At 46.8% G+C, this 27093-nt stretch overlaps 1 protein-coding gene across 1 annotated transcript in view; it reads left to right on the plus strand.

Annotated features, from left to right (window-relative positions):
• LOC116958620 (uncharacterized) overlaps positions 1-27093 on the plus strand; it is a 183578-nt gene that overhangs the window by 33603 nt on the left and 122882 nt on the right. Inside the window, exons 12-17 of the mRNA XM_076057213.1 lie at positions 1045-1143; positions 4387-5169; positions 17336-17738; positions 18538-18647; positions 19586-19681; positions 25077-25378. Coding sequence (XP_075913328.1) covers positions 1045-1143; positions 4387-5169; positions 17336-17738; positions 18538-18647; positions 19586-19681; positions 25077-25378 — 1793 coding nt within the window. The remainder of the gene's footprint in view (positions 1-1044; positions 1144-4386; positions 5170-17335; positions 17739-18537; positions 18648-19585; positions 19682-25076; positions 25379-27093) is intronic.

The following is a 27093-nucleotide window of genomic DNA, read 5'->3' on the forward strand; positions in this document are numbered from 1 at the left end:
CAAAAACACTACAGTAAGGAAAAGCATAGGAAAGGTAAACAAATCACACACAAATCTAAACTCTTATTTGTAAATGTTGTGGGTTTACTATCCAGCACACAACAGGTTAGTTTTGAACTAGTAACTAATTGTCACGTTTTGTTTAGTGACAACACTTACTTATTGGGCATGTCGGGTGGTGGTGGCGGGTTTAACGACACACATTTATATTTACGTGATCTAACCTAAAAACCCTCTTATGGGTACACTTTTAAATTTTATCAGGTAAAGCCCACTGAGATATTCAGAATCCGATGAGCTATAAAGCTCTTTTTCACAGTTGTCCAGTAGGGGCACGGGGTCAGAAAGTTACAACAACAAACAACAATAGACACACGATAGAAGTGCAAAGTACAAGAGACGTAAACAAATAACTAATAAAAAAAATTACCAGGCAAAGCCCACTGAGCTATTGGCTTCTTATTTGAGAAAAAAGCTGGCCACAAACGATATCTCAACTAAGTGGCTTATCATTACATGGACATTTATAGCAGATTAATAACCTGAGTAAGATGCGTGTGCATGGTTTCATGTGCAGCATCGTATCCAAATTCTCAATGTTGGTGTGGCGAATCTTTCAACTTGTAAACAATCTGGAACAATAATTGGCACGTAAAACATTTTGTGCACATGACAAATATTTGGGCTATTTAGGGTGGTAGAAGGTATTACGACCGATATTTGGCCAGATCATTACATAGCCGAATCAGAAACTGAGCAATGAATAGAGTATCACACTCAACGACAAGGCGGATGGGAAAGTCTTACCCCCCACTTTGTGGACCAGACTTGACTTTAAGAGAACTTAAAGGTAGCTCCATGGTGTCCGCTTCCATTGGACATTCCCCAACACGAAAGGTTGAACCGTTCTGCAAGAGTTTTGAGTGGATTCTTTCTCTCGTGGTGTGAAACCAACAGCACAATTAAGATAAATTGTGCAGAAGGGAAAAACAATTAAGGAATGTAATAATGATCCATGTTTTATGTTATTGTTTATTTTGGCAGGTGAACTATTTGTCAATGGGCAGCCTGGACTTCCGGTGAACTTTGGTCCATCTGGGATTCCAATAACAAGTGGGCAATGGTATGGCATCGTCATCAATGGTAAGATATCATCTCCAATCCAATTGCAATAAAGTAGGAATGTTCGTACATAGGAAGCCATGCATTTGCGATTTTTTTTATTAATTTGAAAAATAAATGTGATGTCACTTCCATTGTCGCAAGACACGTTCGATAATAATTTATAATAAAGGTTTTTGGGTTAGATATTCTAAGTATAAATTTGTCGTAACCCTCCACCACAAGACACAGCCATTAAGGTTTGTCATGTAAACAAAACGTGCCAAAAAGTAGCAACTAATTGGTACTCACTAATTGGCACGTTTTGTTTACGTGACAACCCTTGCTGGCTGTGTCGGGTGGTGGAGGGTTACAACACATATATTCTTACGCGACCTAACCCAAAAAGCTTTATTATGAATATTGTTCGCGAAAGCCTGTGTTAAACACAATTATACCAATAACATGTGAATCGTGCAGAAATCCCCTTTAAAAATCTGATATAGTTGCTAAAAATCCACATTTAAAAATGTTAAATATGTAATGTTCAATCCCTTTTCACGCACTACTAAAAATGTGTGAATTTACTGTGATTCATATATTTTGTGCTTCTGTAAGCGCATGTGCAGCAAATTTAACTTTTAAACCACTACAAGGGCACGCCAGTCGTGTTATTAACGTTTTACAACAAACGTTGAAACACGTCAATGCACTATCTCTGTATGTATGTCTGAAACGGGGCAAACAATAACCCTAAGGATAACGATGAGTCGCTTGTTCATAACTTATTCGTATACAAAAGTAGCCACATATGGGCCCAGACTTACCTGAAACCTGGAGCAAAATATTTGACTCGACGCGTGCCTTCCACGCAGATGATGTAATAAAGTGGCATCTTGATGTGTGGCTTGAAATGTAAAGGTGACTATTCCTATACTCCTTGGTTCTTTCGGTAAAGTCACGTAGGTATAAAATAAAATAAATTACGACGTTTCGATTGCAACATAAGTGGTCGTCCTCAGGCGGAAAAAATATAATCCAGCGGTGGAACTGCTGAACCAGCGAGAGAGCAGTTATTTTATTTTATACCTATTTAACTTTACCGAAAGAACCAAAAAGTATGGATTCCTGCAGTCACGAAAGCTTAAAATCAAGATTGGCTATTCTTGTAAAATCAATACGAGGACAAAGACATATTGGTCATGTTAGTCAATGTATCTACATGCTTGATTTTAATAGCCAACACGTATTTAACGGCTCTCCAATTTTTTTTGTAATCGTGTGTTCTCGCGCAACTTGTCTGACGTTTTATCTCCAACCTGCTGGTAGCTTCTTCAATAAGGAATAACTTAATTTAGTTACTGGCAATGCAAAGCCAAGTCGTATATGCACACGTAATACATTGCAAGATAGTTGAAATAGTACTCGAATTGTAAATATTGTGCAAAGGTTTCTATTTGTTAAGACATCAAATAGAAACCTTTTGCAAGGAATCATGTCTGCATTGTCCACACGTACTTGTAGTAAACATGCAAACAAAACCTGCTCTTATAATATATGCATTGTATTTGAAACTGATTGGTCAACACCAGAGACACCCTTCTTTCAGGCCTTGTCTCACCAGTGTTAGACCAGAGAACGCCAAAAGGCGAACAGTACAAAGACAATACAGTATTCTTATTTTTTCATACTTTGATACTGACCATAAAAGTCAGATTTTGTAGCTGCTATAAAATCGGACTTTCTGACAGAAAAATGCATGATCTTGTACTGTTCACTTTTTGGCGTTCTCTGGTCTGACACTGGTAAGACTAGGCCCTCAAGAAGGCTGTCTCTGGTGTAGATCAATCAGATTAAAAGACAATGCATATGTAGTGGGTACTGATGGAGACTCATTCTTCACTGGAGGCAACACGTTTATTTGCAACAATAATAACGATAACACAAGATCCCTAACACAAGGGGGTAACGGCCTCCTTCACCCGATACTCTGGGGAGGTACAGCCTCCGGGCCAGCGTGCCCTAACCACTGGGACCACTCTCTATAACACAGCCCTCCGCCCAGGGGGGAACTAAGGGAGGCTAGCCTGACCCGACCCCGCCAAGGTTCTCGGGTGCGACCACTGGCCCAAGCAGCCCTGACAAGAACTTCGGGTCTGGGGGTTCCCAGGGTCCTACTCTAGGACTAGCCTGACGAGACCCTGCCAAGGTCATCGGGTCCCGACCACTGGCCCACGCGGTCTCGACCCGGATAAGGACTTTGGGTCCGGGGGTTCCCAGGGTCCTGTTCTAGGCTGGCTCTTCGGGTCTTTGACTTGATGACGACTTGCAATCCTGTTCAGGGGTCCGCCTTATATACGATTCCCAGGGTCACTCCGCCCCTGGCCACGCCCACTCTCTAGGACCTGGACTGTTGCGTAAATCCCCCAGCCCCCACTGGGGGCCTGGGGTGTGTACCTCCGGTTCCCAACCACCCTCTGGGTTCCCTGGCCTAACGGCATTATTTAGTACATGTCGGACTCGCTGTTGCCCCCTGTTGACTCATGGCTGGTGCTACACCCGGTCAGTAGTGGTGACGGCATATGACGCTAACAATACCCACTACACATATATTATCAGACCATGTTTGTTTGCATGTTCACCACAGGTTAATGCAAATATGATTCATTGCAAAAGTTTATATTTGGTGTTTTAACATATTAACACCTGTTTTATTACAAGAAAGGGTAAAATCTATTCTTATTTTTTCATACTTTGGTACTGGCCAAAAAGGTCCCATTTGGTAACGAATTTGCACCTTAATAATTGACTGTGTCAGGTGGTGGCGGGTTTAACGACACATTGAGAAATATGCGATCTAACCAAAACAAACCTCTATTATGGATAGTGAATACTGTTTAAAATAAGCAGTCGCTTAAAGATGTGTAATGATTTATATGTATAGGGCACTGGCTTCATTGTATTGGCAACTCAGAGCCTTACATCACATCTCAACAAATGCATTGCGCTACTTCAATCTAGCCATGGGGGAACCCCCAACCAATAGCAGCTTTCCCTGTGCAGCACGAGGTGGACACAACTCAGACCTGCGAATATTAATTAATTATATTACTAGGGGGTGGGAGGGGGGGGCGATGTTGCTATCTGCCTTTTCATAATTAATCACTTTGTAAGAACATTATCGATTTATATTATTTCAATAACACGTCGACCTGGGTTTTTTTTTTAATACAGCCTTTTAAATTAACCATTTTTATTATTTGTTTGCGTCTTTGAATCCTCCAGCCGACGCTCCCAACAAAAAGTCGACAATCAGGCACGCGGAGTTCGTGAGTTGCTCCGTGTGTGTGACTGCCCAAAGCTCAAACGTGGACATTGACGAAGTAAGGATCCGCAAAGCTGTAACCGGACTACAATTTGAAGACCTGAGTAATGCCGATCACACCGTCATAATTAACAACACCAGAGTGACGAATTCCAATGATGGAATCAGAGTATCTGCCAGAAACGGGAATTTTCACCTGTCTTCTGTTTCGGTGCTAGACAATGCCAATGCCGGTGTTTATTTAACAAACATGGCTTTGATGTCAGTGGCTGAGTGTAATTTCAAACAAAATACATACGGGATCTTCTACTACGTGGAAACACCCTCAATATTGAATGTGATCAATTGCCAAATCAGCCAGCAAAGAAATTATGGAATGTACGTTGATGGATACGGAACCATTTCCCTCCTCGTCAAGAATTCATCGATCTCCGGCAATGCCAATGGCTTGATCTTAAACGTGAGAGGCAGTGGAATTGCTGTGCTGGAGGACAACTTATTCACAAACAATAGCTTCTATGGGCTAAGCATATACAACGGAAACCATCTGTCACTTGTAAACAACGTCATTCAAAACAATGCAATTGCAAGGGACCAAGCTTGTTTAATAACATCTTCAAGCTACATGTCGATAGACGGAAATCTTTTCATCGGCAACAAGGGACAAATACAATTCGCCGGAGGACCATTTCCTGCAAATATAACCAACAACATTTTTCGGGGAAACGATGCGAACCAGAGAAGTAAGTTTTTACTACGCCAGCGATATAGCTCCTTTTGTGCATTGCTTGTCATGCCACGATCGTGCTCGTCGAATTCAAATGAAGCGAGCATCAAATTGTGACTGTTGCACTTGTTAGTATCGTCACAGTGCCTGTGACTGAATCACACTGCGGTCGATATTGGTCAGTTAACGAAGCTAAGCAGGTATTGAGCCCTGGCTAGTGCTTGGATTAGAGACCGCCTACGTGGCTATGGGGTGGGCATCAGAGGGTAATGCTTTAGTTAATTCGTACGTTGGGCACACTGATAAGCTCCGACCGTACAAAGATGAACACCGTTCCTGTACCCAGGACTTGAACAAATACTTAATCATTTAGCTGTTAAAGCAGAAGCGGTGATGGTGGGTGGATAGGGGGGACCTCTCCACCTCATTTTGACCTCGAATCACTACATCCTGAGTGTTTTTTCGCATTTTGCACCGGCGCCAGATGCTCTTGCTCATATCGCGGTGGCGAAAAGTTAACTACCTTGCATGATATGCAGGAGGTCGGGGGGTTCGATCCTGACACTGACGCCTGCTTTATATTTGGAGTTTGCATCTCTCTCCCCGTGGGTTTTCCCTACACATTTACAAACAACATCAAACTTTTAGAGTATTTGGCTGGTGCTATAAATATCCATATGATGAAGGATATTTATTTTCAACTCTTACTCACACCACACTTCCACTCGTCATCAAAAATGAACCCCGAACCCTCCAACTCCGTTCCCTTTAATAGTTCGTCTCCCCCCTTTTATGCTAATCCCCTTCTCAGGTTTTTCCGCCCTTGTATAATCCTTCTTGCACCAATCCGATCAGAGTGTCCTCCACTCAATAATCGTGTAGTGACAGCGTGAATGTCACTGTGTAATGCCGGCCCCGAAGAGGCACGGCGTGCGATGTATTGACATCACAGTACGGACCCTAGAAGGGCTCGGTGAATGCTAACTGACAGTGATGGATGGCACCATGCTCTGCGTGCAGTGCCGGCCCCGACAGGATGGGGTGTGAGAGTGCCGGCCATGGGAATGGGGTTACTATAGGCCGTGACACTCTGATTGACCCCAGAGGACACGTGACTAGTTGAGTCTACACCGGGGCCCCCAAGTAGGGGCTAGGGGTGGTCACGTGTCAAGCCTGAGAGCCTGCTCGATGATTCTCGAAGGTGATAGTAGCCAAGGGTGGGGCCAGACACGCCGGAGAGGATATAAGCCGGGTCCCCGAGAGGGACCGGCTGCTGTTGTTATCCTGAAGAATCTAGATTCTACGTTCTACGGCTGACAGAGTCACCAACACGTGGACCTGGTCCCAAGCTGTGGTCCGGTCCATTGAAGCTAGTTACTGTGTAATTCGTGTGCATAGCCTGGTCCACCACCATAGGTTGTTATCTTGTTAAGGGATAGTTACCCCGTGTGTTGGTATTCATAAATGTGTTGCCTCCAAAGAGTGCGTCTGCGACTCAGTTGAACTCATTACAACCGTATTGTGTGTCGTTTACGGCAGTGCTCCTGTGACCCCTGACCCTTAACCCGTGGTTGTGTAGTGTTTGTGTGGGAGGATGTCCCGAACATCCTCTACACCCCCCCCCCCTTCTGTTAAGGAGGAGCCATCATCGGCTCGGATAATTCCCTGACGAGGCGAACAAAACACAACCCAGTGTAGTTCGCGAACGCACGTGTAACTAACCATCCGCGGTGATAACATGCCACAATCGAGAAGAAAAAAATGTTCACAGCAGTACAACGCACAGAAGGAAAGGACAACAACAACTTTCACGCCCCCCCCCTTTTGCTTTTGTCAGGCTGTGAGTCGCCACTCTCACCAACAATGTCCAGGATCCATGACCACAACCGAACACAAGCGAGTCCCAGGAATGTCTTAGACCGACGCTGCGACAAGACGGCATGATTGAGTGTGGGTGCACGGACCCCCAGCCTTGGATGGATCATTGTTCGGGGCTATAGGTCGCATCCCCGGCTGCTTCTGTGCCAGAACCCGAGCAGGCACGCCGGTCACTCGTATTCCTGTAGGAGCAGGAGCCAGTCCATCACTCAAACGATCTGCCATCCGCGAGTGTACCGACCTCTTATCACCCAGCCGGAGTGACAATGAAGGTGGGGAACATGAGGGTGCATGAGAGGGTGGCTCGTCCACAACATAGCACTTATGTCTAGGGGGATGGACATATCACCGACGTTAACCCAACTGAATGCAGCCACCCTGGGGTCAAAGCACTTGCACTATAGTGACTGGGCCCTGCCATCGCCGATGTAGCTTCGTGGAGGTGCGTATTGGCACCAGTGGGTAGTGCAGCCAGGCCAGTTCACTGACTGCAAACGGGACTACTGTTACTACCTTAGCCCACAGACGTTCGTTCGTCACCAGCACCGCCGCGGAAGCCGCTAAAACCGCCTCTCGATCCTGGCACAGATATTCCAGCGAGTGACGAGACTAGGCCAGCCAATCACCTGCTTGTGACGGAACAGGGTTCAGCTGAGCCTCTATTGGAGGGTTATGCTCCCGACCATACATCAAAAAGAACGGCGAGTACCTCGTGGATGCATGCGGCGCCGAACCATATGCTGTCAGACCCCCGGGAATGTGCAAAACCCAGTCCATCTGCGCAGTGTTCACCAAGTGGCATAACATTCCCGAGATTGTGCGGTTAAAGTGTCAACCATGGCATCCATTTGCGGGTGGTACGGGGAAGTCCGCAACTTCTTGACACAAAACATGTCACACACCTCCTGCAACAGCTTGGAGGAGAAGTTATTACCCTGATCTGTCAACAGCTGTTCAGGAATCCCCTTGTCCACCACATAGCCATTCACAAAAGCATCAGTTATGGACGCCGCGGTCTGATCCTCTAACGGCCACGTGAAGCACCAGTGGGTGAAACATTCCATGCCCACCAGCAGGTATTTATTTCCCTGAGGGATAGCTGGAAAGAGCCCCAAATATCCCCGGTTCGATGGTGCCGGCGTCACCTTGTCCCATGCTGCCATCTCTCCAGCTCCTGTGACCACCGGTCATGCTTCCTCTCCGTTAGGCCTCACATGGGGCGCTGTAGGTGACAAGGGGACACTGGGCACCGAACCCCCTGCAGGTTGGCAAGTAGTGGCCGTTGACCTTGGCCCGGGTGAGGGTGATGATGATGGCGATAATGATGGCGGTGATGATGGCATTGCCTCGGTGGAGAATGATGGCGGCGATGGAGGTGGAGAGATATATGGCTTAAGGTGGGTGGAGTGCACAAACCATCATCGCTTACTCAGTTGGACCTGGACACCCTGATGTCGGAGCCCGTTAATGACCTTGACCGGCCCCCTTTCCAGGGTCTGTGCAGTTTTGGTCAGTGGCCGACCGGCACCTGAGGACAGCGAAGCCATGCCTGTTCCCCGACTTTAAAGGGCTTGGCTGTCACTGTCCTCTCCCGTATCTATACGTTGCTCCCTTGGCTGCCGGCCAAGGGGTCCATCCACGAGTCGTCTCCTCTGTCCTCGGAATGGCTGAAGATTCCCACGAGCCCTGGCCCTGTCCCAGGGACTCCTAGTGACAAGGGACTAACGTGGGCCATAATTTTTACCACATGCACCGTCGCTGCTCTGTAAGAGGTGTTCAGCACTTTAAAGAACAGATGCTGGTTCCTTTGGACAAAAGTCTTGGCCCCCACCAGTGCGTGGCGATCTGTGGCGGCTGTGCCGGAGACACCAGGATGGGCGAGTCCGGCCAGGCTGTCACAAGGAAGGACCGATATCGCAGCAGAGACTCACTGACCAGAGCCTGCACGTAGGATACCCCCTGGCCAACCCACTCCGCCCTCAGGAAATGGAGATGTGTTCCCTGGACTTCCACCCGCCCATTCACTAGATCCTTTTTCATTGGCATTTTCCTCAATGTCCATCCCCAAATGGCAGAGCAAGGGCAGCATTGCGGAGACAAAGGTGGGTCCTGCTACTGAAAGCTGCCCAATCTGTATTGGGGCTTCAACCTGGCCCAAGAAGCCCATACTCCCTCCATTTACCGCGACGAACGTCATCTTGATGGGGACTAAAGGCCGATTTTTATCCGGCAACATCTCGGGCATGGTGCTCGAGATGATCGTGACCAATGCCACAGTGTCAGCTAGGATGCTTGCCGGCACTCCCGCAATTGCACCAACCAGGACCAAGGTACCTGACGCGGCCGCTGCCACCCACCTTGCCAGCTTCTTCCATTGTGTGGCTGAGTCCGGCAACTGACCAGGCAGCGGCTCGCTATCCTGTATGGCGAGGTGACAGAGGATGGATGTGAATGGGCCGAAGATGTGGTTCCCTCCCTTGGACTGTGTCGCAACAGGGTGAATGCGCCCTTGTTACGTGGGGTGGGCTCCCCATGGGGTGTGGGGTGGCCTCCCCATTGTAGTGGGGTGTGGGGGTTGGGGGGGGGGTGGGCCTTCCCGTGAGCCCTCCCCCTTCCCTCTCCCCCTCCTTTATTATGGGGGCATGGGCCCCCTTTGTGATGTGCCCCTTCTGGACCCATCTCACTCCGCTGCATTGCGAGGGCGAGGCGGTGCGCGAGACGTCTCAATGGCGCACCGGCGATTGCGTGTGCTGCCTCAACCTCGGGGCTGTTGCCCCTGCATTGCTGGTAAACAGTGAAATCACCTCGCACGGCGATGTCACTTCCGATCGCGATGTCACTTCTGGTCGTGACGCCACTTCCGCCTGCGACGTCACTTTCGACCCCGGCGTCATGTCCGACCGTGACACCACTTCCGGTCACGACACGATCCCCGGCTCCAAGGTGATCCGCGGCACCGATGCAATCCCTGGTCCCGGACGCGATCCCCAGCCCCGAATGCGAATCCCAGCCCCGATGCAACCTCTGGCCCCGACGAAATCCCCGGCCCCGACGTGACCCCAGGCCCTGACGTGATCCCCGGCCCTGATGCGATCCGTCTCACCTGACTATGATGGCAGCACCCGGGGCCCGACAAAGACAAAACCAACCACGAGGAGGCCACCGGTGAGGTCACGGCCGATCAACCCGATGCGCTCGCACGCTGAGTAATCAGGATGACATCACTCGCCTGGTTCCTGTCGGTGTTCGGCCCCAGCGGGTTCCAGGTGGAGTTGGCTGCCTCTGGCTCCGTGCAGCACCCCCTTGCCATGTGCCCATCTTGAGCACAACGGTGGCAGACCCACGGGGCATGTTGTCGGCGCGGCTCGGCATGGTGTTGTAGAGGCAGCTGCCAGCGGTGTGGCGGCTGGTTGCACCCCTGGTACCTCTGCTCCGTCAGCCTCCGATCGCCGTATAGACCTCCTGCAGCGATGGCTCCAGCTCAGTTGCTGGAGGTCCGTTCAAAGCTGAGACATAAAAAATCATGCGGCGATGGTGCAGGCCCGGCGATTGGCATCGCTGGCCTTGGGAGCGCCGCAGTAACAGGCCAGTTGCTCCCCGCCGCCACGCCAGCCACCTGGCCCACTGGTAGCGCCTGGCCCATGAACTGTTGATTGGCTTGTAGGATACGGGCAGCCCACAGCGAGGTACGTTCGTCCGGCATCACCACCAACATTACAACACTGGCACGGCAAGCATAGACGATGAGGTACTGGACCACGAGGTTCGCGAGCGCCTAGTCAGCCAGGCAAGAGAAAGCCCTTCTCGCCAACAAGAGCAGCGCACCCCTCTAAGCTACAGGGGACTATCTAGTCCCCCACTGGCGGTCCTAGAACCGTCTAAAGGCGCCCTCAGCTGGGGAGTAGATCTCCCCCAAAGCCTCGTAGGCCACCTGTAGCATGGTCTTGCTGCATGAAAAGGGACGTATAAGAAGCTAGCACATCGTCATCCAGAACAGATGGCAGCGCGCATAGTGCCTCTTCATCTGCCCATTCGAGAGCATGGAAGACAGCCTCGAATTGGCGGACAAGCACCTCCCAATCGCCTCCCTCGGCCACGAATTTCTCAACGGGCCCCAGCCGGAGCGCCCGTCCTGCCACCTGTTACCCCCATTTGGTGTTTAGCCTTGGCGGCCTTGGCGGGAGCAGTGGTGGCGGCTGACGTGATGGGCCTGGTTGTGGCTCATGCCCAGCCAGCTGGTCAGCCACCAGGTCTGATGGCGCCTCGTCCGGAAGTACAGTTCATGCTCGTCCCCAGCTTTCTTCGTCCATTTCATGCCAGTTCTCTCTCTCACACCCCTCAGCCCCCATCTTAAATCTCCTCGCCTGCTCCTCCCCTCTCACTGTTCCCACTCCTCTGTTCCACTGACATCCCTTACAACTGTTAAACGTGAACGTCCGCACACAGCTGATTCCGCACGGAAGAGGGAACGACCAACACCCTGCAGCCCACAATCGTGTCCCAGCGCATCAACAGGCCCTTCCACATGATTAAATTTTTTCCCGATTTGGGCAGCTTGGTATCGCTTTCTGCCTCCATTAACTGTGGCGCTAATGCAGCGTCTGCACACTGCCGGTCCTTCCATTCACCAAAGGTTAGCCCTATATCATGATCAACGGATGCTGACCCCTCCCCCTGGTTACAGATTTTACTTGTAACCACCGCAATGACTGCAGGCTTATATTGCGGGGGCCCATCCCTACAGGCGCAGAGAACAGGAGTGGGCAACAGCAACAAAACGTTGGCGTCCGTGTGTGTCATCCCTTTACGGTGAACCACCCAGTATTTCTGTAGTCACTCGAGCCTCCGAGCCATCTGACCTGCTGCCTGTTCAATGCGCAGTGAATACTGGAGCGCCGCATGATCCGTTTGAACAGTAAACTTGCGGCCATCGAGATATGGGCAGCTGGACCAAGTGGATGATCATGAGCAGTCTGCAGTGAGTAATGCAATACTGCTGTTCAACCGGCGACAATACGCGGCTCTCATAGGCTATCACGACCTCTCTACCCCCCCTGAACCTGGGAGAGGACGGCCCCGATGCCGACGTCGCTAGTGCCTGTGTCCAACATGAACGGGAGTGAAAAATCAGTGTAAGCTAGGGGCGGTGCTTCTGAGAGATGCTAGCGCCGTGTCAAGAACGTAGCAGTTTCAGCCTGGCCCCAATGGAACGTCTGTCCTTTCACCATCAGTATGTGCAAGGGCTTAGCAATGGTCACGAAATTTTCCACAAAGCGGCAGTAGTACGATACGAACCCCACGAATCCGCGGACCTCGGTCACAGACGTGGGGATGGCCCAGTTCTGTACGCATGCCATATTATCGGGATCAGTTTTAACCCCCCGACACACTATGTGCCACGAATACTTAACGGAGGAGCAAACCAGGTGTCACTTGGAGGGCTTCAGCTTAAGGTTCGCGGCCGAATGTTTGCATAGACCTGTCGCAACCGGGCCAAGTGTTACTCAAATGTGCAATCAAAAACGATAACGTCGTCTAAATAGATAAGACAGGCCTCCCACTGTAACCTTGCCAGCACCAACTCCATTAACCACTGGGACGTGGCCGGGGCAGTCATCAATCCCATCAGAAACATTTAAAATGGAAAAGACCCTGCAGTATTTCAATGCCGTGTTCGGTTTGGATTCTGCATCCAGCGGAAGCTGCCAGAATCCCACCAACAGGTCCAGCATGGAGAGAAATGTAGTTCCCACGAGCGCATCAAGCAAATCGTCAATGTGCGGGAGCGGGTAAGTATCAGCCAAGCTGACCTTGTTCAGGCATCTGAAGTTGACGCAAAACCACAGGGTGCCATTGGATGTCTTAACCAACACGACTGTTGCCCCACATGGACTCGTTGATAGTGATATAATGTCTGCCTGCAACATCTTCTGCACTGCCCTCTGAACATGCACCTTCTCTGTAGGATTCATCCAATAGGCATTCTGCTGAATGGGCAGCGCGTCTCCAGTATCGATGTGGTGTTCCATTAATGTAGTGCAGCCTACATTGTAGGGACCTTTGTTGAACACATTGGCGAAATTGTACAGCAACGCCATGAGCTCCCCTGCCTCCTTCTTTGACAGATCAGCGTTCTGCTCTAGGATCTCGTCTACCCAGGACACATCTTTGTCTACGGCTGACAGCTCACCCACCAGCGTGCTATTCACACCTCGCGCCTCAAGCCACGAAATCATAGGGCTGATATGCGCGAACAACGTCCCTTCCTGTACTGTTGTGGGGTATCAGCCGTGTTGAGGACTTGTAAAAAAAGTGGCTGATTATTACGGACAATCATGTCAGCCTCCACCAAGCAATGGCACCACACTATCGACAGCACAATGGACACTATGAGTGGCGATTCGGTCCGGATCTGGGCACCCAATGCTTGAACCTGTGGGATTTCCCTTCCCCCTCCGTCCGGACGCAAAAAAATACAATCTCCCACCCGAAAGAGTTTCCATACAGTCTTCCTCCGTCAGGATGTGTAGAGGCATGCGACCTAAGAAATCCGTACCCAGCAAACAGGGCACTGACAATATACCGGAGTCCAGTACCGGTCCCCGCATCTCCAGCTTTCCGATGCAGACCGGCACTACCACTTGCCCAATGATTCCCATGCATCGCCCATTTTCGGCTCTTTATCTAGCCTTAACCAGCTCTTAGATGATGCTGTCCCTCTGGCAATAGGTGGAATATGCACAGAGATAGGATGGTGGCCAATGTACCTGTGTCGACCAGCACGCGCAGGCTAACCCCAGCAACTAACGCCACTTTGTGACTGGGTCCGACCATAGGGCCGGGCCGGCTACAGGAATCAGTGACACGCCCTCCATCCTATGAGATGCGTGAAGGGGTGAGCATGAGGTGAATGATTCCGGCCAGGTGTCTGAGGTGTTCGCACTCGCCTGAGGAGGAGTGGCCAATGGGAAGACCCTATGGTCTTTTTCTGATCATTCCTGCTGCCACCATCCTGCTGTGGCAACCGCGGGCGATGTGCTCCTCGTGACCATAGCGATGGCAGATGTTCTAGTCCCCGCATGAGAGCATCGCCCCCGCCTCCCTAGGTGTCCAATGTCGACGTCGTTGCTCGGCCCCCCGGGGCATCCTCGTAGTTCGTTGCAGGGCCGCCACCACTTCTCATTCATGAACTTGTGCCAGCTGCGCATGCCTCGCAATTAGTTCCAGTGTTTCAGCCGCTCGGTATCCGCGACGTCGTTAAATTGTCGGTCGACCCGTACCACAACTCGTGTGGGTCCCACCATTTCTTCATAAGTATGGAGGTGCCGTGCGACCCAAAGGAGGCTGTCCAAGACAGCCTCATCGAACTGTGGAAACGCCGCTTCCGCCAGCATCAATAGTTCGGTTCTAAATACCAGGAAAGACTCGGACGCGTCCCACTGCTAGTTCATGAACTTCTGACGAGCCCCGGATGGAGGATGAAATACTTCCAACATTTCTTTGAAGACCGCTTGCAGGGATCCTTTCTTTACGAGTAGGATCCAGCTAAAACACTGCCAGCTCTGAGTCGTCCAGGGTGGTGGGTAGTGCCCCCAGCGCCCCCTCCTTCGTGCATCTCTGTGCCTGGCACGCGGCCTCAAATTGGCGCACAAAGACACACCATTCTCCTGTCTTTGACGAGAAATTCGCCACTGGGATCAACTGACGGCTCCACCCCCATCCACTTTCTTCGGGTCACTCTGTTGGGTACGCGGCTCAGTTCCTGGCCCTGTCTCTCTCTGCTGCCCCCTGCTCACTTGGCTGCTCCGCTGTTGGCAGGGTCGCGGAAGATGGGACAGTACTTGCTCCCTGCTCTCACGCTGAATGCACCATCGGCGGCGTCGATGGAGGTTCGCCCGCCGCTGGCTGCTGGGGTGGGCCAGGCTTCTGCTGCCTTGCCGGAGATGTGGCCACCGCGACTTCCCCCAGTCGTTCCACCTCAGGCCCCAGCTTGTGAAGCAGCAATGTCACTGTGTCCAGTAGTAGATCCATCCTCCGATCCCTGGAGGATGGTCTACTGCGGTGGCGATTAAACTGCTCTACCGGGTTGGTGGATGAAGAGGCCCATCTCGGTCAATCGGCTACTTCCGTTCCTGTTGAGGAGCCAGGAGATGAGTCCCGACTCGGTGGGTCCGTCTCGGGGCAGTGCTTGTCCTGGGCGCCTAGAGGGTCTTCGGCTTAAGACATTCCACCACTACCACCAGATGAAAAAGAGACTTGAGCTGATTAAGGATTTTTATTTTCAACACCAACTCACACCACACTTCCACTCGTCATCAAAAACCAACCCCGAACCCTCTAACTCCGTTCCCTTTAATAGCCAGTCTCCCCCCTTTTCCGCCAATCGTCTTCCCAGGCTTTCCTGCCCTTTTATAATCCTTCTCGCACCAATCCAATCAGAGTGTTCTCCACTCAATAATCGGATTGTGTGTCATGCACGGCAGTGCTCCCGTGACACCTGACCATTAACCCGTGGTTACATGGTGTTTGTGTGTGAGGATGTCCCGAACATCCTCTACAATTGTAACATGGATGTTGCCGTGGTGTAATGATTACCAAAACTGCAGGGGTGCCAGTTAGATTCGACCTCCTGGCTTCGCAGTTGAAACAATGGGCAAGCTTTATAAATGGGTACCCCACCGTTGATTGGCAAGTTTGCGTGTGGTGGGGTAAAGTATGGGCACTGCCATATCTTCCGAGTTGTCTGGGCAAAACGCAAAAGCAAGAAAAAATACTCTGTCGAGCAGTGGGTTCTCAACAGGGGTATGAGGCGGACCCATGGGGGTAACGTGGCAATGTCCCAGGGGGTAACGTACAGAGGTGATTTATACATTCGTGAAATCATATCGTACGTGATGGTCGTTACATACTATACACTAGACTATAGACTACTATACACTACACGAATCAATAGACTACTATACAATACAGTACACTGTGTACTCACACTATACACTACACTACTATGCAATACACTACTATATACTACACAATACACTACTATACACGAGACTATACAATTCACTACTATACACTATATTCTTGGTTCTTTTCGGTAAAGTCACGTAGAAGGGAAACAATAAAATAATACAAATATAAAAAATACTATACACTAGACCACTATGAAACAATACTATACACTAGACCACCATAAACTACACTATACAATACAATACACTATACAATACACGAGTGGTTCTCAACCGGCGGTACGAGGTGGACCCCTGGGGGTATGTTGCAATATCCCAGGGAGTAACGTGATCAGGTCATTTAAAAATACGTTAAATTATATCACACATGGAAGTCATTGGTGCATAATCACGTTGTATGAATCTGCCAATATAAAATAACGATAACATTAAAAATCCATATGGTAACCTAGAACGATGTAAAATATGTTTCTAAACTTACTGGTAGCAAAAAATGCGGGTTTATAAAAGTAACCAGCGAGCACGAACAATTAACATCGCACGTGCAGAGCGTCCATTGAGTTTAGTTTGTATGCGCTTGCAGTTACTAGCACCTAATCACAAAATGGACAATTGGTGAAACTATTGACGTTCACTATTCATGAAATGTATTTCTCAATCGCGTTAGGTCATGCGGGGGGGGGGGGGGTTACTCAGTTGAAACTAAATCCAACACGAGGGTAGTACAGCAAGCCATACAACGGGTGAGAACCAATGACCTGACAATACGGAGTGAATTATTCAAAGGGCTCCCAAAACCTCGGAGATTCAAAGCAGTTGGAAAAAGACCCACCATAGCATCCCAGCATTGCCAGCTCAACTATTTTATTTCACCAGGTGTTAAGGCTCAATTAGCTGTGTAGCTGTTTTTCAGAAGCGACCCTGGCTATCACAAATGACAGCTCAACGAATTGGCGGCTCATCATCATCGCGTGGACATTTATAGCAGCAGCCAAATACTCCGAACGAGTGGTGACGATTTCAAAAGGGGTATTATCTTGACTTAAAGCTTTCGTGACTGCAGGAATTCATATTCTTTGGGTCTTTCGGTAAAGTCACGTAGATAGGTTCAAAGAAAATAATTGTAATTTTTCCTTTGAACCTATCTAAGTTACTTTACTGAAAGACCCAAAGAATATGAAAGGGGAATACTCAGCAGTAGCCACAAAACGGTTGAGAACTACTGCTGTAGAGAGAGGTTCTCTGCAGCTGTCCACGTGTGGGTGTTGCAGTTCTGCGAGCCGGCAGGCGGGGGCCATGCACAGTCAACATCACCCTTGACGTCTGTTGTTCCAGGCGAAGCCGCGGTGGCGATAGACCTCCCCGCATTCTTCGCCAACAATACCATCACTGACAATGTGGCTCCGCTCGCCGCAGTTGCTGTCAGCTCCTATGCATCCACAGTCGCCTTCAACGTCTTCAGCAACCCCGGTTGCCCCTACGAAATCAAGTGCTCCGCACTTTACGAAATCGGAGCTGAAGTGAATGCCCAGCACAACTACTGGGGTGTGCCCGAGGAGCTGCGGGTGAGAGCCAGGATTCTGGATTTTTACAATGACCTGGCCCTCGGCGTGGTGGAGATGTTACCGTTTTTCCAAGACCCGGGCCTTTCTGTCCATATTGGAAGCCCCGGCGAGACGGTGTTCACCGGGAACTTCACGGGAGGTGCAATACGAAACGGCTCGCTGAGTCTGCCAAGGTACGCGGCAGTTACTTTGGACCGTTTTGCAAAAGGGTGTTTTTTGGGTTATATCTCGTAAATATAAATGTGTTGTAAAACCCGCCACCACCACCCGACACAGGCAATTAGTAAAAGTTTGTCACTTTAAAAAACATGCCAATTAGTTACTAGTTCAACCCACTGCAACGTTTAAAATTATAGTGTAGTATACTAGTTCAGCACTCACCGGTTGTGTGTTGGAGAGTAAACCCACGACTACATCTACAACTCGAGTACCGTGACGTTTCTCCGGTAATAAATCACAACAACCAGCATCATGAGGCGATAGCTAAAGTTGGTTGATTCTACAAGTTGTGAGTGGTGGGGGTGTGGTGTGGGTAGACCCACCTATTCCAAGACGTCAGGCCAGTGTGGAAGAGTAGGCCAAATACCCTCGACAGGAGCACTGCACCGTACCATCTCATGCAGCCCTTATCACCAACAGTGGTGTGAGCAAGTAATTGTAAGTAATTATCTCCGAGTAGAGTTAATGATATTTCATTGAGCGTGTATAAACATTCCCAGTCTGATAATAGGTTTTTCCCTTTTTTATGGCAACAAAACAGGTGTTAAGATGTTAAAACACCGAAGTTAAAACACTGTTTTGTTGCCAAGAAAAGGGGAAAACCTATTCTCATATTTTGGTACTGGCAAAGGATTTCCAATGTGCTTAGGATAAGGTTATGCAGTGTCATACGTAAAAAAATTTACATGTGCAAGTGAACCTGCAGTTTTGAAGTTGATTTTTACCATAATCAAGTGTGCCTTTTTTTTTCAGGGGAAATTACTTTATTACTGGCAACATATTGGTGGAACCTGCAAGTGTATTGTCGTTATCAAGTGGAGCCTCACTAACCTTCATGGGTAGAACTGGCATGCGCATTGAAGGTGTGTTGTATCTTTTTTCCTTTGGTCTCTATGTATTCTTTATTGTAGAGAAGTGGTTGTCATCCTGCTTTGCCCTGGACTTAAAAGTATGCGTTCCCAACCTTACTGATGCAATTGCTGGAACGTAAAAATCCCCGTAAATTAAACCATCAGAGGGGCAGGTATTAGATGCCACCGTGGCTCAGAGATGTTAACTACCTTGCCTGGTATGCAGGTCGTGGATTCTATCCTAACTCTGACACCTGCTGCTGTCTCTTTCTCCATGGTGGTTGCATGGATTTTTCTCCAAGTCCTCCGTTTTTTCCCCTCATTTACAAGCAACATCACCACGCATTCTAGAGCATTTGGCTGCAATACATTTCTACACGGAAATGATGATTTCAACCACTTCGTTGAGCTGCTATCAATCGTGATAGCCAGGGTCGCTTCTGCAAAAGAGTGACTACACAGCTCAGTGTTGGAGCCTTACACTTAATAAAATAAAATTGTTTATTGATTATTTAGTAGATTGGCACTCTCGCCTGGAGAACCAAGGAGACCTGGCTGGAACAAAAATAATGTAGTTAAATTTGAATTCACATATGGAGATGGCTCTCCTTGTGTGTCCTAGCAATTTATGAAGCTTTCAACTTGTCATATTTAATGAATGAATAAATTGATTAATTACTTAATTAATTTATATGGGCTACTGTATTCTGTAAAATGTATGAGATATCAATGATATGTGAAATGTAATCAAAATGTGGAAGAATCAATGAGAGAAGGTTGTGAGAATAGAAACCTTACTGTAATAGAGATTGTAGAGAAATGGAGAAGTGACTGAGTAAGTAGAGAAGAATAATTGAGTGAGTGAATGGAGTGAATCAGTGAGTGGAGTGAATCAGTGAGTGCTGGATCATCAGTTAATGCTGACAAATCTACATTGACTTCTCTCTTAGGGAAGCTGATCATTGGAAGCCCAGATGAAGAGGAATGTTCAAAGTTGTCTGCTGATTCAGTTCCGTGGCATGGAATCATATGCAATAACTGTGAAGGTGATTCTTTCGTGCTTTACAAACAACACAATCCCCTGAACCGATAACATATATTGATGTCGCATACAATCAAATTTATAGCTAATTAATTGTTAACACACTGATTTAGTTTTACCTGTGATTCTTGAATGTGTGATGATAATATCGAATACTTAAATAGATTTGATTTGGAGCTTTCGTGACTGCAGAAATTACTTTTTGGTTCTTTCGGTAAAGTCACGTAGAAAGAAAATTTAATAATAGAATACGACGTTTCGATTGCAACACAAGTAATCATCATCAGGTACAAATGAAAAAGAAAAAAACTAGTCAACTTAGAAATATAATGCAATACAACACAGAGTCGGCTACATAACAGTCAATACCATACCTGGTTGATTATGTTCTTCCAAAGAGTGCTAAAGTTGAGAGAAACAAAACACACACACAGAGACACAGAGACAGACACATACGCAGAGAGAGAGGCAACACAGAGACACAGAGAGATAGAGATGATGATTGCTTGTGTTGCAATCGAAACGTCGTATTCTATTATTTAATCATCAGTATTAACTACAGTACATCATCCTTTAGAGTGTACGGTGCTAAAGCCCTTCCTATTGAACAAATCACAAACTACCAATTCAAAGCCAAGCTTAAAAACTACGACATTTCTAAAACTATCAAAAGTAAAATTTGGGTCCTTTACCTGTAAAATGCAACAGCATGTATGTCACACAGCAATTTTAAACAGAATCGCCATTAACCATGTGACTGGTGTAAAGGTCAGGTTACTCAATACCCCTGCCAGCCACCTACAGGCCTGACTCAGTATCGCATGCTGGCGTACACTGCATTTATGTACCGTACAGCACATAAGGACCTTCACAAATCCACACTTTACTCCATTGCTGCAGGAGGAAATCATTAAAAGAGTAGTCCATTCCTAATGTGCCACAATTCATTCAAATTATTTTTTGAGTTAAAACGACCCCACTAAAGAGGGCATTACAGTACTTTAAAGCATGAATTAAACGAAGGTAGTCCTACTTATAAAATCAAGACAGATATACAAATATAAAAATGAAGGGGCATACTCAATGAAAATCTAGAAGGAAAAAAATAGTCTTGCAGAATTTCCTGAACTGTCCGGTGCTCAAAGCTAATCTGAGGTCCGGTGGAAGAGACTTCCAGATCTACCACCCTGCGAAGAATTAAAAATCTAGGCTGAGCCATCAGGGCCGGGACTTCAGGGACTGAGGACCAAGGCCATGCTTAGCTTTGTAAATCATTACAGCTAACTTAAATTGCAGGCGATAGCTAAATTGTAGCCAATGCACATCACGGAGGATTGTTTTTATGTGCTCGAAATGACTAACACGTCGAATCATGCAGGCAGACGCATTCTGCACCAGCTGCAGTTTCCAAACTAGTCCACGAGGCAGCTTAGTATACAAAGCATCTCTGTAATCCAATCATGTTGACACAAAAGCGTAAACCCGTGTATCAAGATCATTAGTGGATAAGGGGGGGGGGGTCGCAACCCTCGGCGCACTTTAAGGTGATTAAACACCGCTTTGGCCACAGCTGCAACCTGAGGACGCATAGTTAAGTTACAATTGAATGGTACAACTAGGTTCTGCACCACTATTACAGAGTGCGTACTCCATTAATTAATGGAGGAATAAGCTCCCTTGACCCATCCTCAGCCAACTCTCTGACCCTACAATCATTGGCTCTGTCTTGGTAGGATTCAGCCTTAGCCAGTTCTGCTGCATCCTTGCAGCTACCTCTGCCAGACATTCTGTTAAGCAGGTGAAAGCTACATCTGGGTCACCTGAGAAGGAGACGTATCTGGGTTTCATCGGCATACTAATGGCACTGTAAACCGTGCCTCCAGATGATAGCTCCCAGCGGCCTAACATAGACATTGAATAAACACTGACGCCTGAGGGATACCGTGAAGGGAGGGTTCAGCAGGCCACCTGCTGGGTCTTGCTCTGCAGAAAAGATCCAATCCACTGTATGCCAGTGCCTCTGACTCCTGCCAGGTCCAATAGGCACCGCAACAAAACCCGATGATCAATTGTATCAAAGGCCGCTGACAGGTCCAACATAACAAGGGCTGAAATACAGCCCATGTCCATTGCCATGAGGAGATCGTCTACCATGTAAACCAAGGCGGACTCGGTTCCATGATGGGCCCTGAAGCTTGATTGAGTGACGTCAAAGAAGTACTCGGCCTCAAGATACGACTCCAACTAGGAGGAGGCCACCCTTTCTATAATTCCCTAAAAAGGGAAGATTGGAGATCGGGCAATAGTTGACCAGGATATCGACAGCCAGTCCCGTTTTCTTTAGAAATGGTCAAACTAATACCCTTTACAGGGGTTCCGGGAGCACCCCTTCTGAAAGGGAAGAGTTGACCAATTCGGTCACCATTGCAATCAGTGGCTCAAATGCCTCCTTAACAGCCAAGAGTGACAGGCATCTAAATTGCAAGTGGCCCATTTAATCTCCGTAGTAGTTTGGACAAGGTCTACAGGCAGAACTGGTAAATAAAGCCTCAAAGACGAGAGAAGCCCTGGGGTCCAAGCTAAGATCAGGTCTAATTGCTGGGTAGATACCCTCTTTAATGTGATCGATCTGATTAGCAAAACACTTTGCAGCACTCTTCAGAAGGAGCAACCTTTATGAACGTACAGTCTCGGTGAATCAACCTGTTGACCATCCTAAATAACTCAGCAGGGTGGTTCCTTGGCGAGTTAATCCTCATGGCGACGTACTTTTTTTTCGCCATGAATTTTAACTCGTGTGTAAGCCCATTGACAGAGTTGTTCGATCATCATCGAGCTGAGATCTGCACCAGCATCGATCCATTGTCTTAAGCTGTACTTTCCGGTTCCTGAGGTCTCTGGAATAACAGGGGGTGGTCGTGGTAATTTGAGCATGAAGATTGCGTCAAGGAGCAAGTTCATCAACAGCAGATCAGAGCACTAAATTGTACTTAGCAACCCTTTCATTGATGGCACCACTGCCAATTAGCGTCATGAAATCCAGAATGGGTCATTAGCCTTTTAGGCCGAAACCAACCTCCCTGAAGTCCCCCAGATCGTCAGAGAGGGGTGGGAAGACCTTTTATCTCAGAATGAATCACCCTGTCATCAGTCCATAGTCCGGACTAAATTTTAATGGCCCCAACTGAGACACCCTGGGCGAATACTAGGTCGATCGTGTGGCCGTGATCATGAGTTGAGCCTTGATTAAACTGAGTAAATCCCATGGAACCAATGGTATCCAAAATGTATGTAGCCAAACTGTCAAATGGGTCATCCATTCATGTATTGAAATCTCCCCGCACAATTGTACGAGGGAATTCCAGCACATTGCACGACCAACCTGGTGTTCATAAGCATACACTTAGGTACAAACTCCTTCTTACCACTGATACCTCTGTTTTGCAGCTCAATAGAAAATTGGTCTGATATGAAGGAATATTATGGTCCGATGAGGACATGAGACTACCGAAATCTTACAAGTAAACAATTAATTGGAACCATTAATCCTCACTGGCTCTCACATTCCAACCTCCATACAGGCCTCCTCCATTCACCACTCCCCAAGAAATGCATCAGGGAAAAAGGAACAGAGGGTTCTAAGGTCATGAACTGAGTAGCCCATATCAGGTGATGAGACGAGCTTAGCTTAGTCAAGACAAGCAGATTGTAAAACTCAGCACACTGATCACAGGCCAATAAGGGCATGTGTAGTGGTAGGATAATCAGATCGTGGTTAATACTGAAGCGCAAATCAAAAGCTGAGATTAATTGAGTTTGAATCAAGGTAGATATCACGCAGATCCAGGGAGCAGCAACTCAGGCAGATCCAGGGAGCAGCAGCTCAGGCCGGCCCAGGGAGCAGCAGCTCAAGCAGCCTGCAATGTAAAACGATTTCAGTGAGGGCTGAGCTGCTCTGTGATTAATCTAAAAATAACTACTCCATAGTATGAAACTCGAAAACTAGATGGCAACTTTCCAACAATTATAAATAAATTATTAGGTAGAGAAACATGATCTCGTCAAACTGATACTGTAATTATGAACCATCAATGCGATGTTTTTTTTAGTAATCCCTGTGATTGGGTTCAAACCATCTCAAACTCACTACACACTTGAGAACGTTTCAAATTGCCGGTTGGAATAATTTATAGCTACTCAAAATGCAATGAAGTTTGTTTTTGTTTCAACAAGCATCGTAATAATAAAATAATCATCACGTCTGACTGGAACATGGATTTGAACTCCCAAGTTGTCAGTGGCGTTAGCTTCAGCGCTCTGGCCTCTGTGTGTGTGTTGGTGGTGGTGGTGGTTGTAACGCTTTGACACTTCACATAGCCTGGAAATTCACACAAGCCAATGGAATCAATCAAACTCCAACCACTGTTGCAAATACACGCAACTACTGTACTCTTGGGGCGATCACATGGATTTCGGATTAACCAGAGCAACACATCATGGGACCTTCTTTGCCTGCACCAAAATATAAGAATAGGTTTTCCCCTATTCTTCTATTTTGCTACTGGTAAAGGAGGTCCCATGATGTAGAGCTCTCATAACTCTGATAGTGAATTGTCTTTGAGCTGTACGCCTTTTGGCGTCCTCTGGTAGAACACCGTTAGAGACGAGGCTCAAAAGAAAGCTGTCTCTAACGTGGACCAATCAGTTTCAAAGACAACGCATATATTTTCTTTGGTTCTTTCGGTAAAGTCACGTAGAATGAGAATAAAATAATAAATTGATAAAATAAAATACCTCCAGCGCTGTCCTCCAGACAGACTCGTCCCCTGCACCTGATGAAGGCCGCTTGTGTTGTGGCCGAAACGTCGTGAGAATATTATTGTGTTATTTTATTTTATCAATTTATTATTTTATTCTCATTCTACGTGACTTTACCGAAAGAACCAAAGAAGATGAATCCTTGCAGTCACGAAAGCTTTAAATCGAAACGCATATATTATCAGAGTGTTTTTGTATGCATTCTGACCACAAGTATTGTGGTTCATGCAGACATGATTCCTCGTAAAAAGGTTTCAGTTTTGTTGCCAGAAAAAAAGAGAAAACCTATTCTTAGACAGGGCAACACATTTATTCGGTTTAACCACGTAACTTTCATAAACATTTCCAAGTATAACAAGAAAAAAACTGTTTAAAGAATGAATCAATTTCGGCTTAAATGTAAATCCACGAGTTATTCATTTGTCAAAATCTCAGTTGCGTGTGGTTAATCCGCAAATCAAATAAACCGCATGCGGATAATCGAGAGTCTACCGCATTGCCAAAGACATGCGCGCGTTAGAGAGCACTGCAGGATCCACGCATTTACGTCATTATGTTTCTTCACATCCTCGTCTTTCCAGAAATCACGCTCCAGCAGGTGGAAATGACCAATTTCGAGATGTTCCAAGTTTCGGGCACGAGCATATCTATGACAAACGTGAAGGTGAAGGATTCCCAAAGCGGCTTAACGTTTTTGTCCTCACAAAAGTACCCAGTCATGCATTTGACATTTGAAAACTGCACGTTTTCTGGGATTTTAAGCGATGCCATAAACATGAATATGTGGAATTCTTATTTTATATTGAATATTTCAAAGTCGACGTTCACAAACTTTGGAAGGAGCGCCGTTGTCATAAATAATGCAGAAGACTTCACAATTGAGGTAATTTATTTTGTAATTTACGCTTCACTTTGCAGAACGTTTTGTGAAGTATTCGTGATTTTTTTTATCAATGCTGCTGTAATTGTTACCAGGCTGTAGTGCGGCCAGTGGGTTGCATAAAAATATTTTATTTTATTTTTCACGTGGAAAGATAACTAAAGTCGATCTTGGATTATCCGGCAGCTTCGGGGGGGGGGGGGGGGGCGGGAGGGTGCCAAATTTTCTATACCGCCGGAAAATCACATCATCATTATTTAGAATACCTTATTTTTTACCATTCTTTCATGAAATTGTTTGTAGGTGTTGTGTGTTTTTTTCGTGTTTTATATGTGTTAACTATTTAAAATTGCCATAAATAAACATACAAATAGATATAAATGCTGCAATAAGATACTGTTTATTGTACCATACCACTCCAATCTGAAAGACTGCATCATGGGGTGATGTATGCACGTGCGGTATTTTCATTGTTTAATTTGTATATAGTGTATAATGTACCGTGTTTAATGTTTGAAACTGAATTCAAGTATAGCCACTTGTTTTGTTACACACTCGTGACAATCACTGGCATGGTTACAACCTTTAGAGCGGTTTTGATGGATTGGCCTGGGACCGCCAAATTTTGGAACCAGCCAGATAATCGCGTGCTGGATTATCGATGATGAACTGTATCTATATATAAATTATCTGTGTATCTATTCTGTTAGTTTATTTTTTGCCACAATAACGCTAAACGATTATATTTGCTGTGGATTAAACACTTTTTATCATTGAAAAACTATGACCCCTATCTTGAAGAGAGAAGGTTTCTTGGCCTATAGCATTTGGCAGACAACCAACCATGATTCAAATAAAGCTCACCCTGCTGATGAGACACTGCATGTTGAATCTGATATCGAGTTTTTCTTGCATTAAATCAATGCTGCTGAAATTATGCACTCCCAGAAGGCTGCGGGGAGGGGGGTTTAAAGAGTTGTGTAAACAATAATTTACGGGGTTTTTTTTACTTAGAGAACCAAATACAGTAGAACCCCTCAACGTAGTGTATAGTGAAGTGTATGGTATAGTGTTGTGTATAGTGTAGTGTATAGAAGTGTAGTGTATAGCAGTGTAATGACTAATCGTTTGATCGACCTCCATAGAGCCCAATATGTAGTATATAGTGTAGTGTATAGTGTAGTACATAGTGTAGTGTAGAGTAGTGTATAGTAGTGTAGTGTATAGCAGTCTACAGTAGAAGCCTTCTTAACGACCACCCCTGTTAACGACTAATCGCTTCACGACAGGCCGCAATAGAGCCCAATGTGTTTGCTTACAGACCATTTCCCTTTCAACGACAGGCTTTTATAGGTAGAGTAAACAAATTAATACTCTCGTATTACACATTAACCATGTTTCGTTTTATATTATGTGTTTATAATGGTGTTAGCATCTTTATGCATTAATATCCATTATTTAAATATTATAAAGTATACTCTTTGGTTTTTTAGGTAAAGTCACGTAGGTATATATATATTTTATGACTTTACCGAAAGAACCAAAGAGTATGGATCCCTGAGAAAAAGGCTAAGTTTTTATGCTATCGGAATGAAATAAGCCTTTAACGTGTATTTCCTATACTTGTTTAATGGCCAAATCACTTATAGACCGGTTTCGTGGAACCAATAACTCGTTAAGAGGGGATTCTGTATATGAAGAATGCAAATAGTCCACTT

The sequence above is a fragment of the Petromyzon marinus genome, chromosome 80 (assembly GCF_048934315.1).
Source record: "Petromyzon marinus isolate PM22_M1 ecotype Great Lakes invasive population chromosome 80, UKy_Petmar_22M1.pri1.0, whole genome shotgun sequence".
NCBI lineage: Eukaryota > Metazoa > Chordata > Hyperoartia > Petromyzontiformes > Petromyzontidae > Petromyzon > Petromyzon marinus.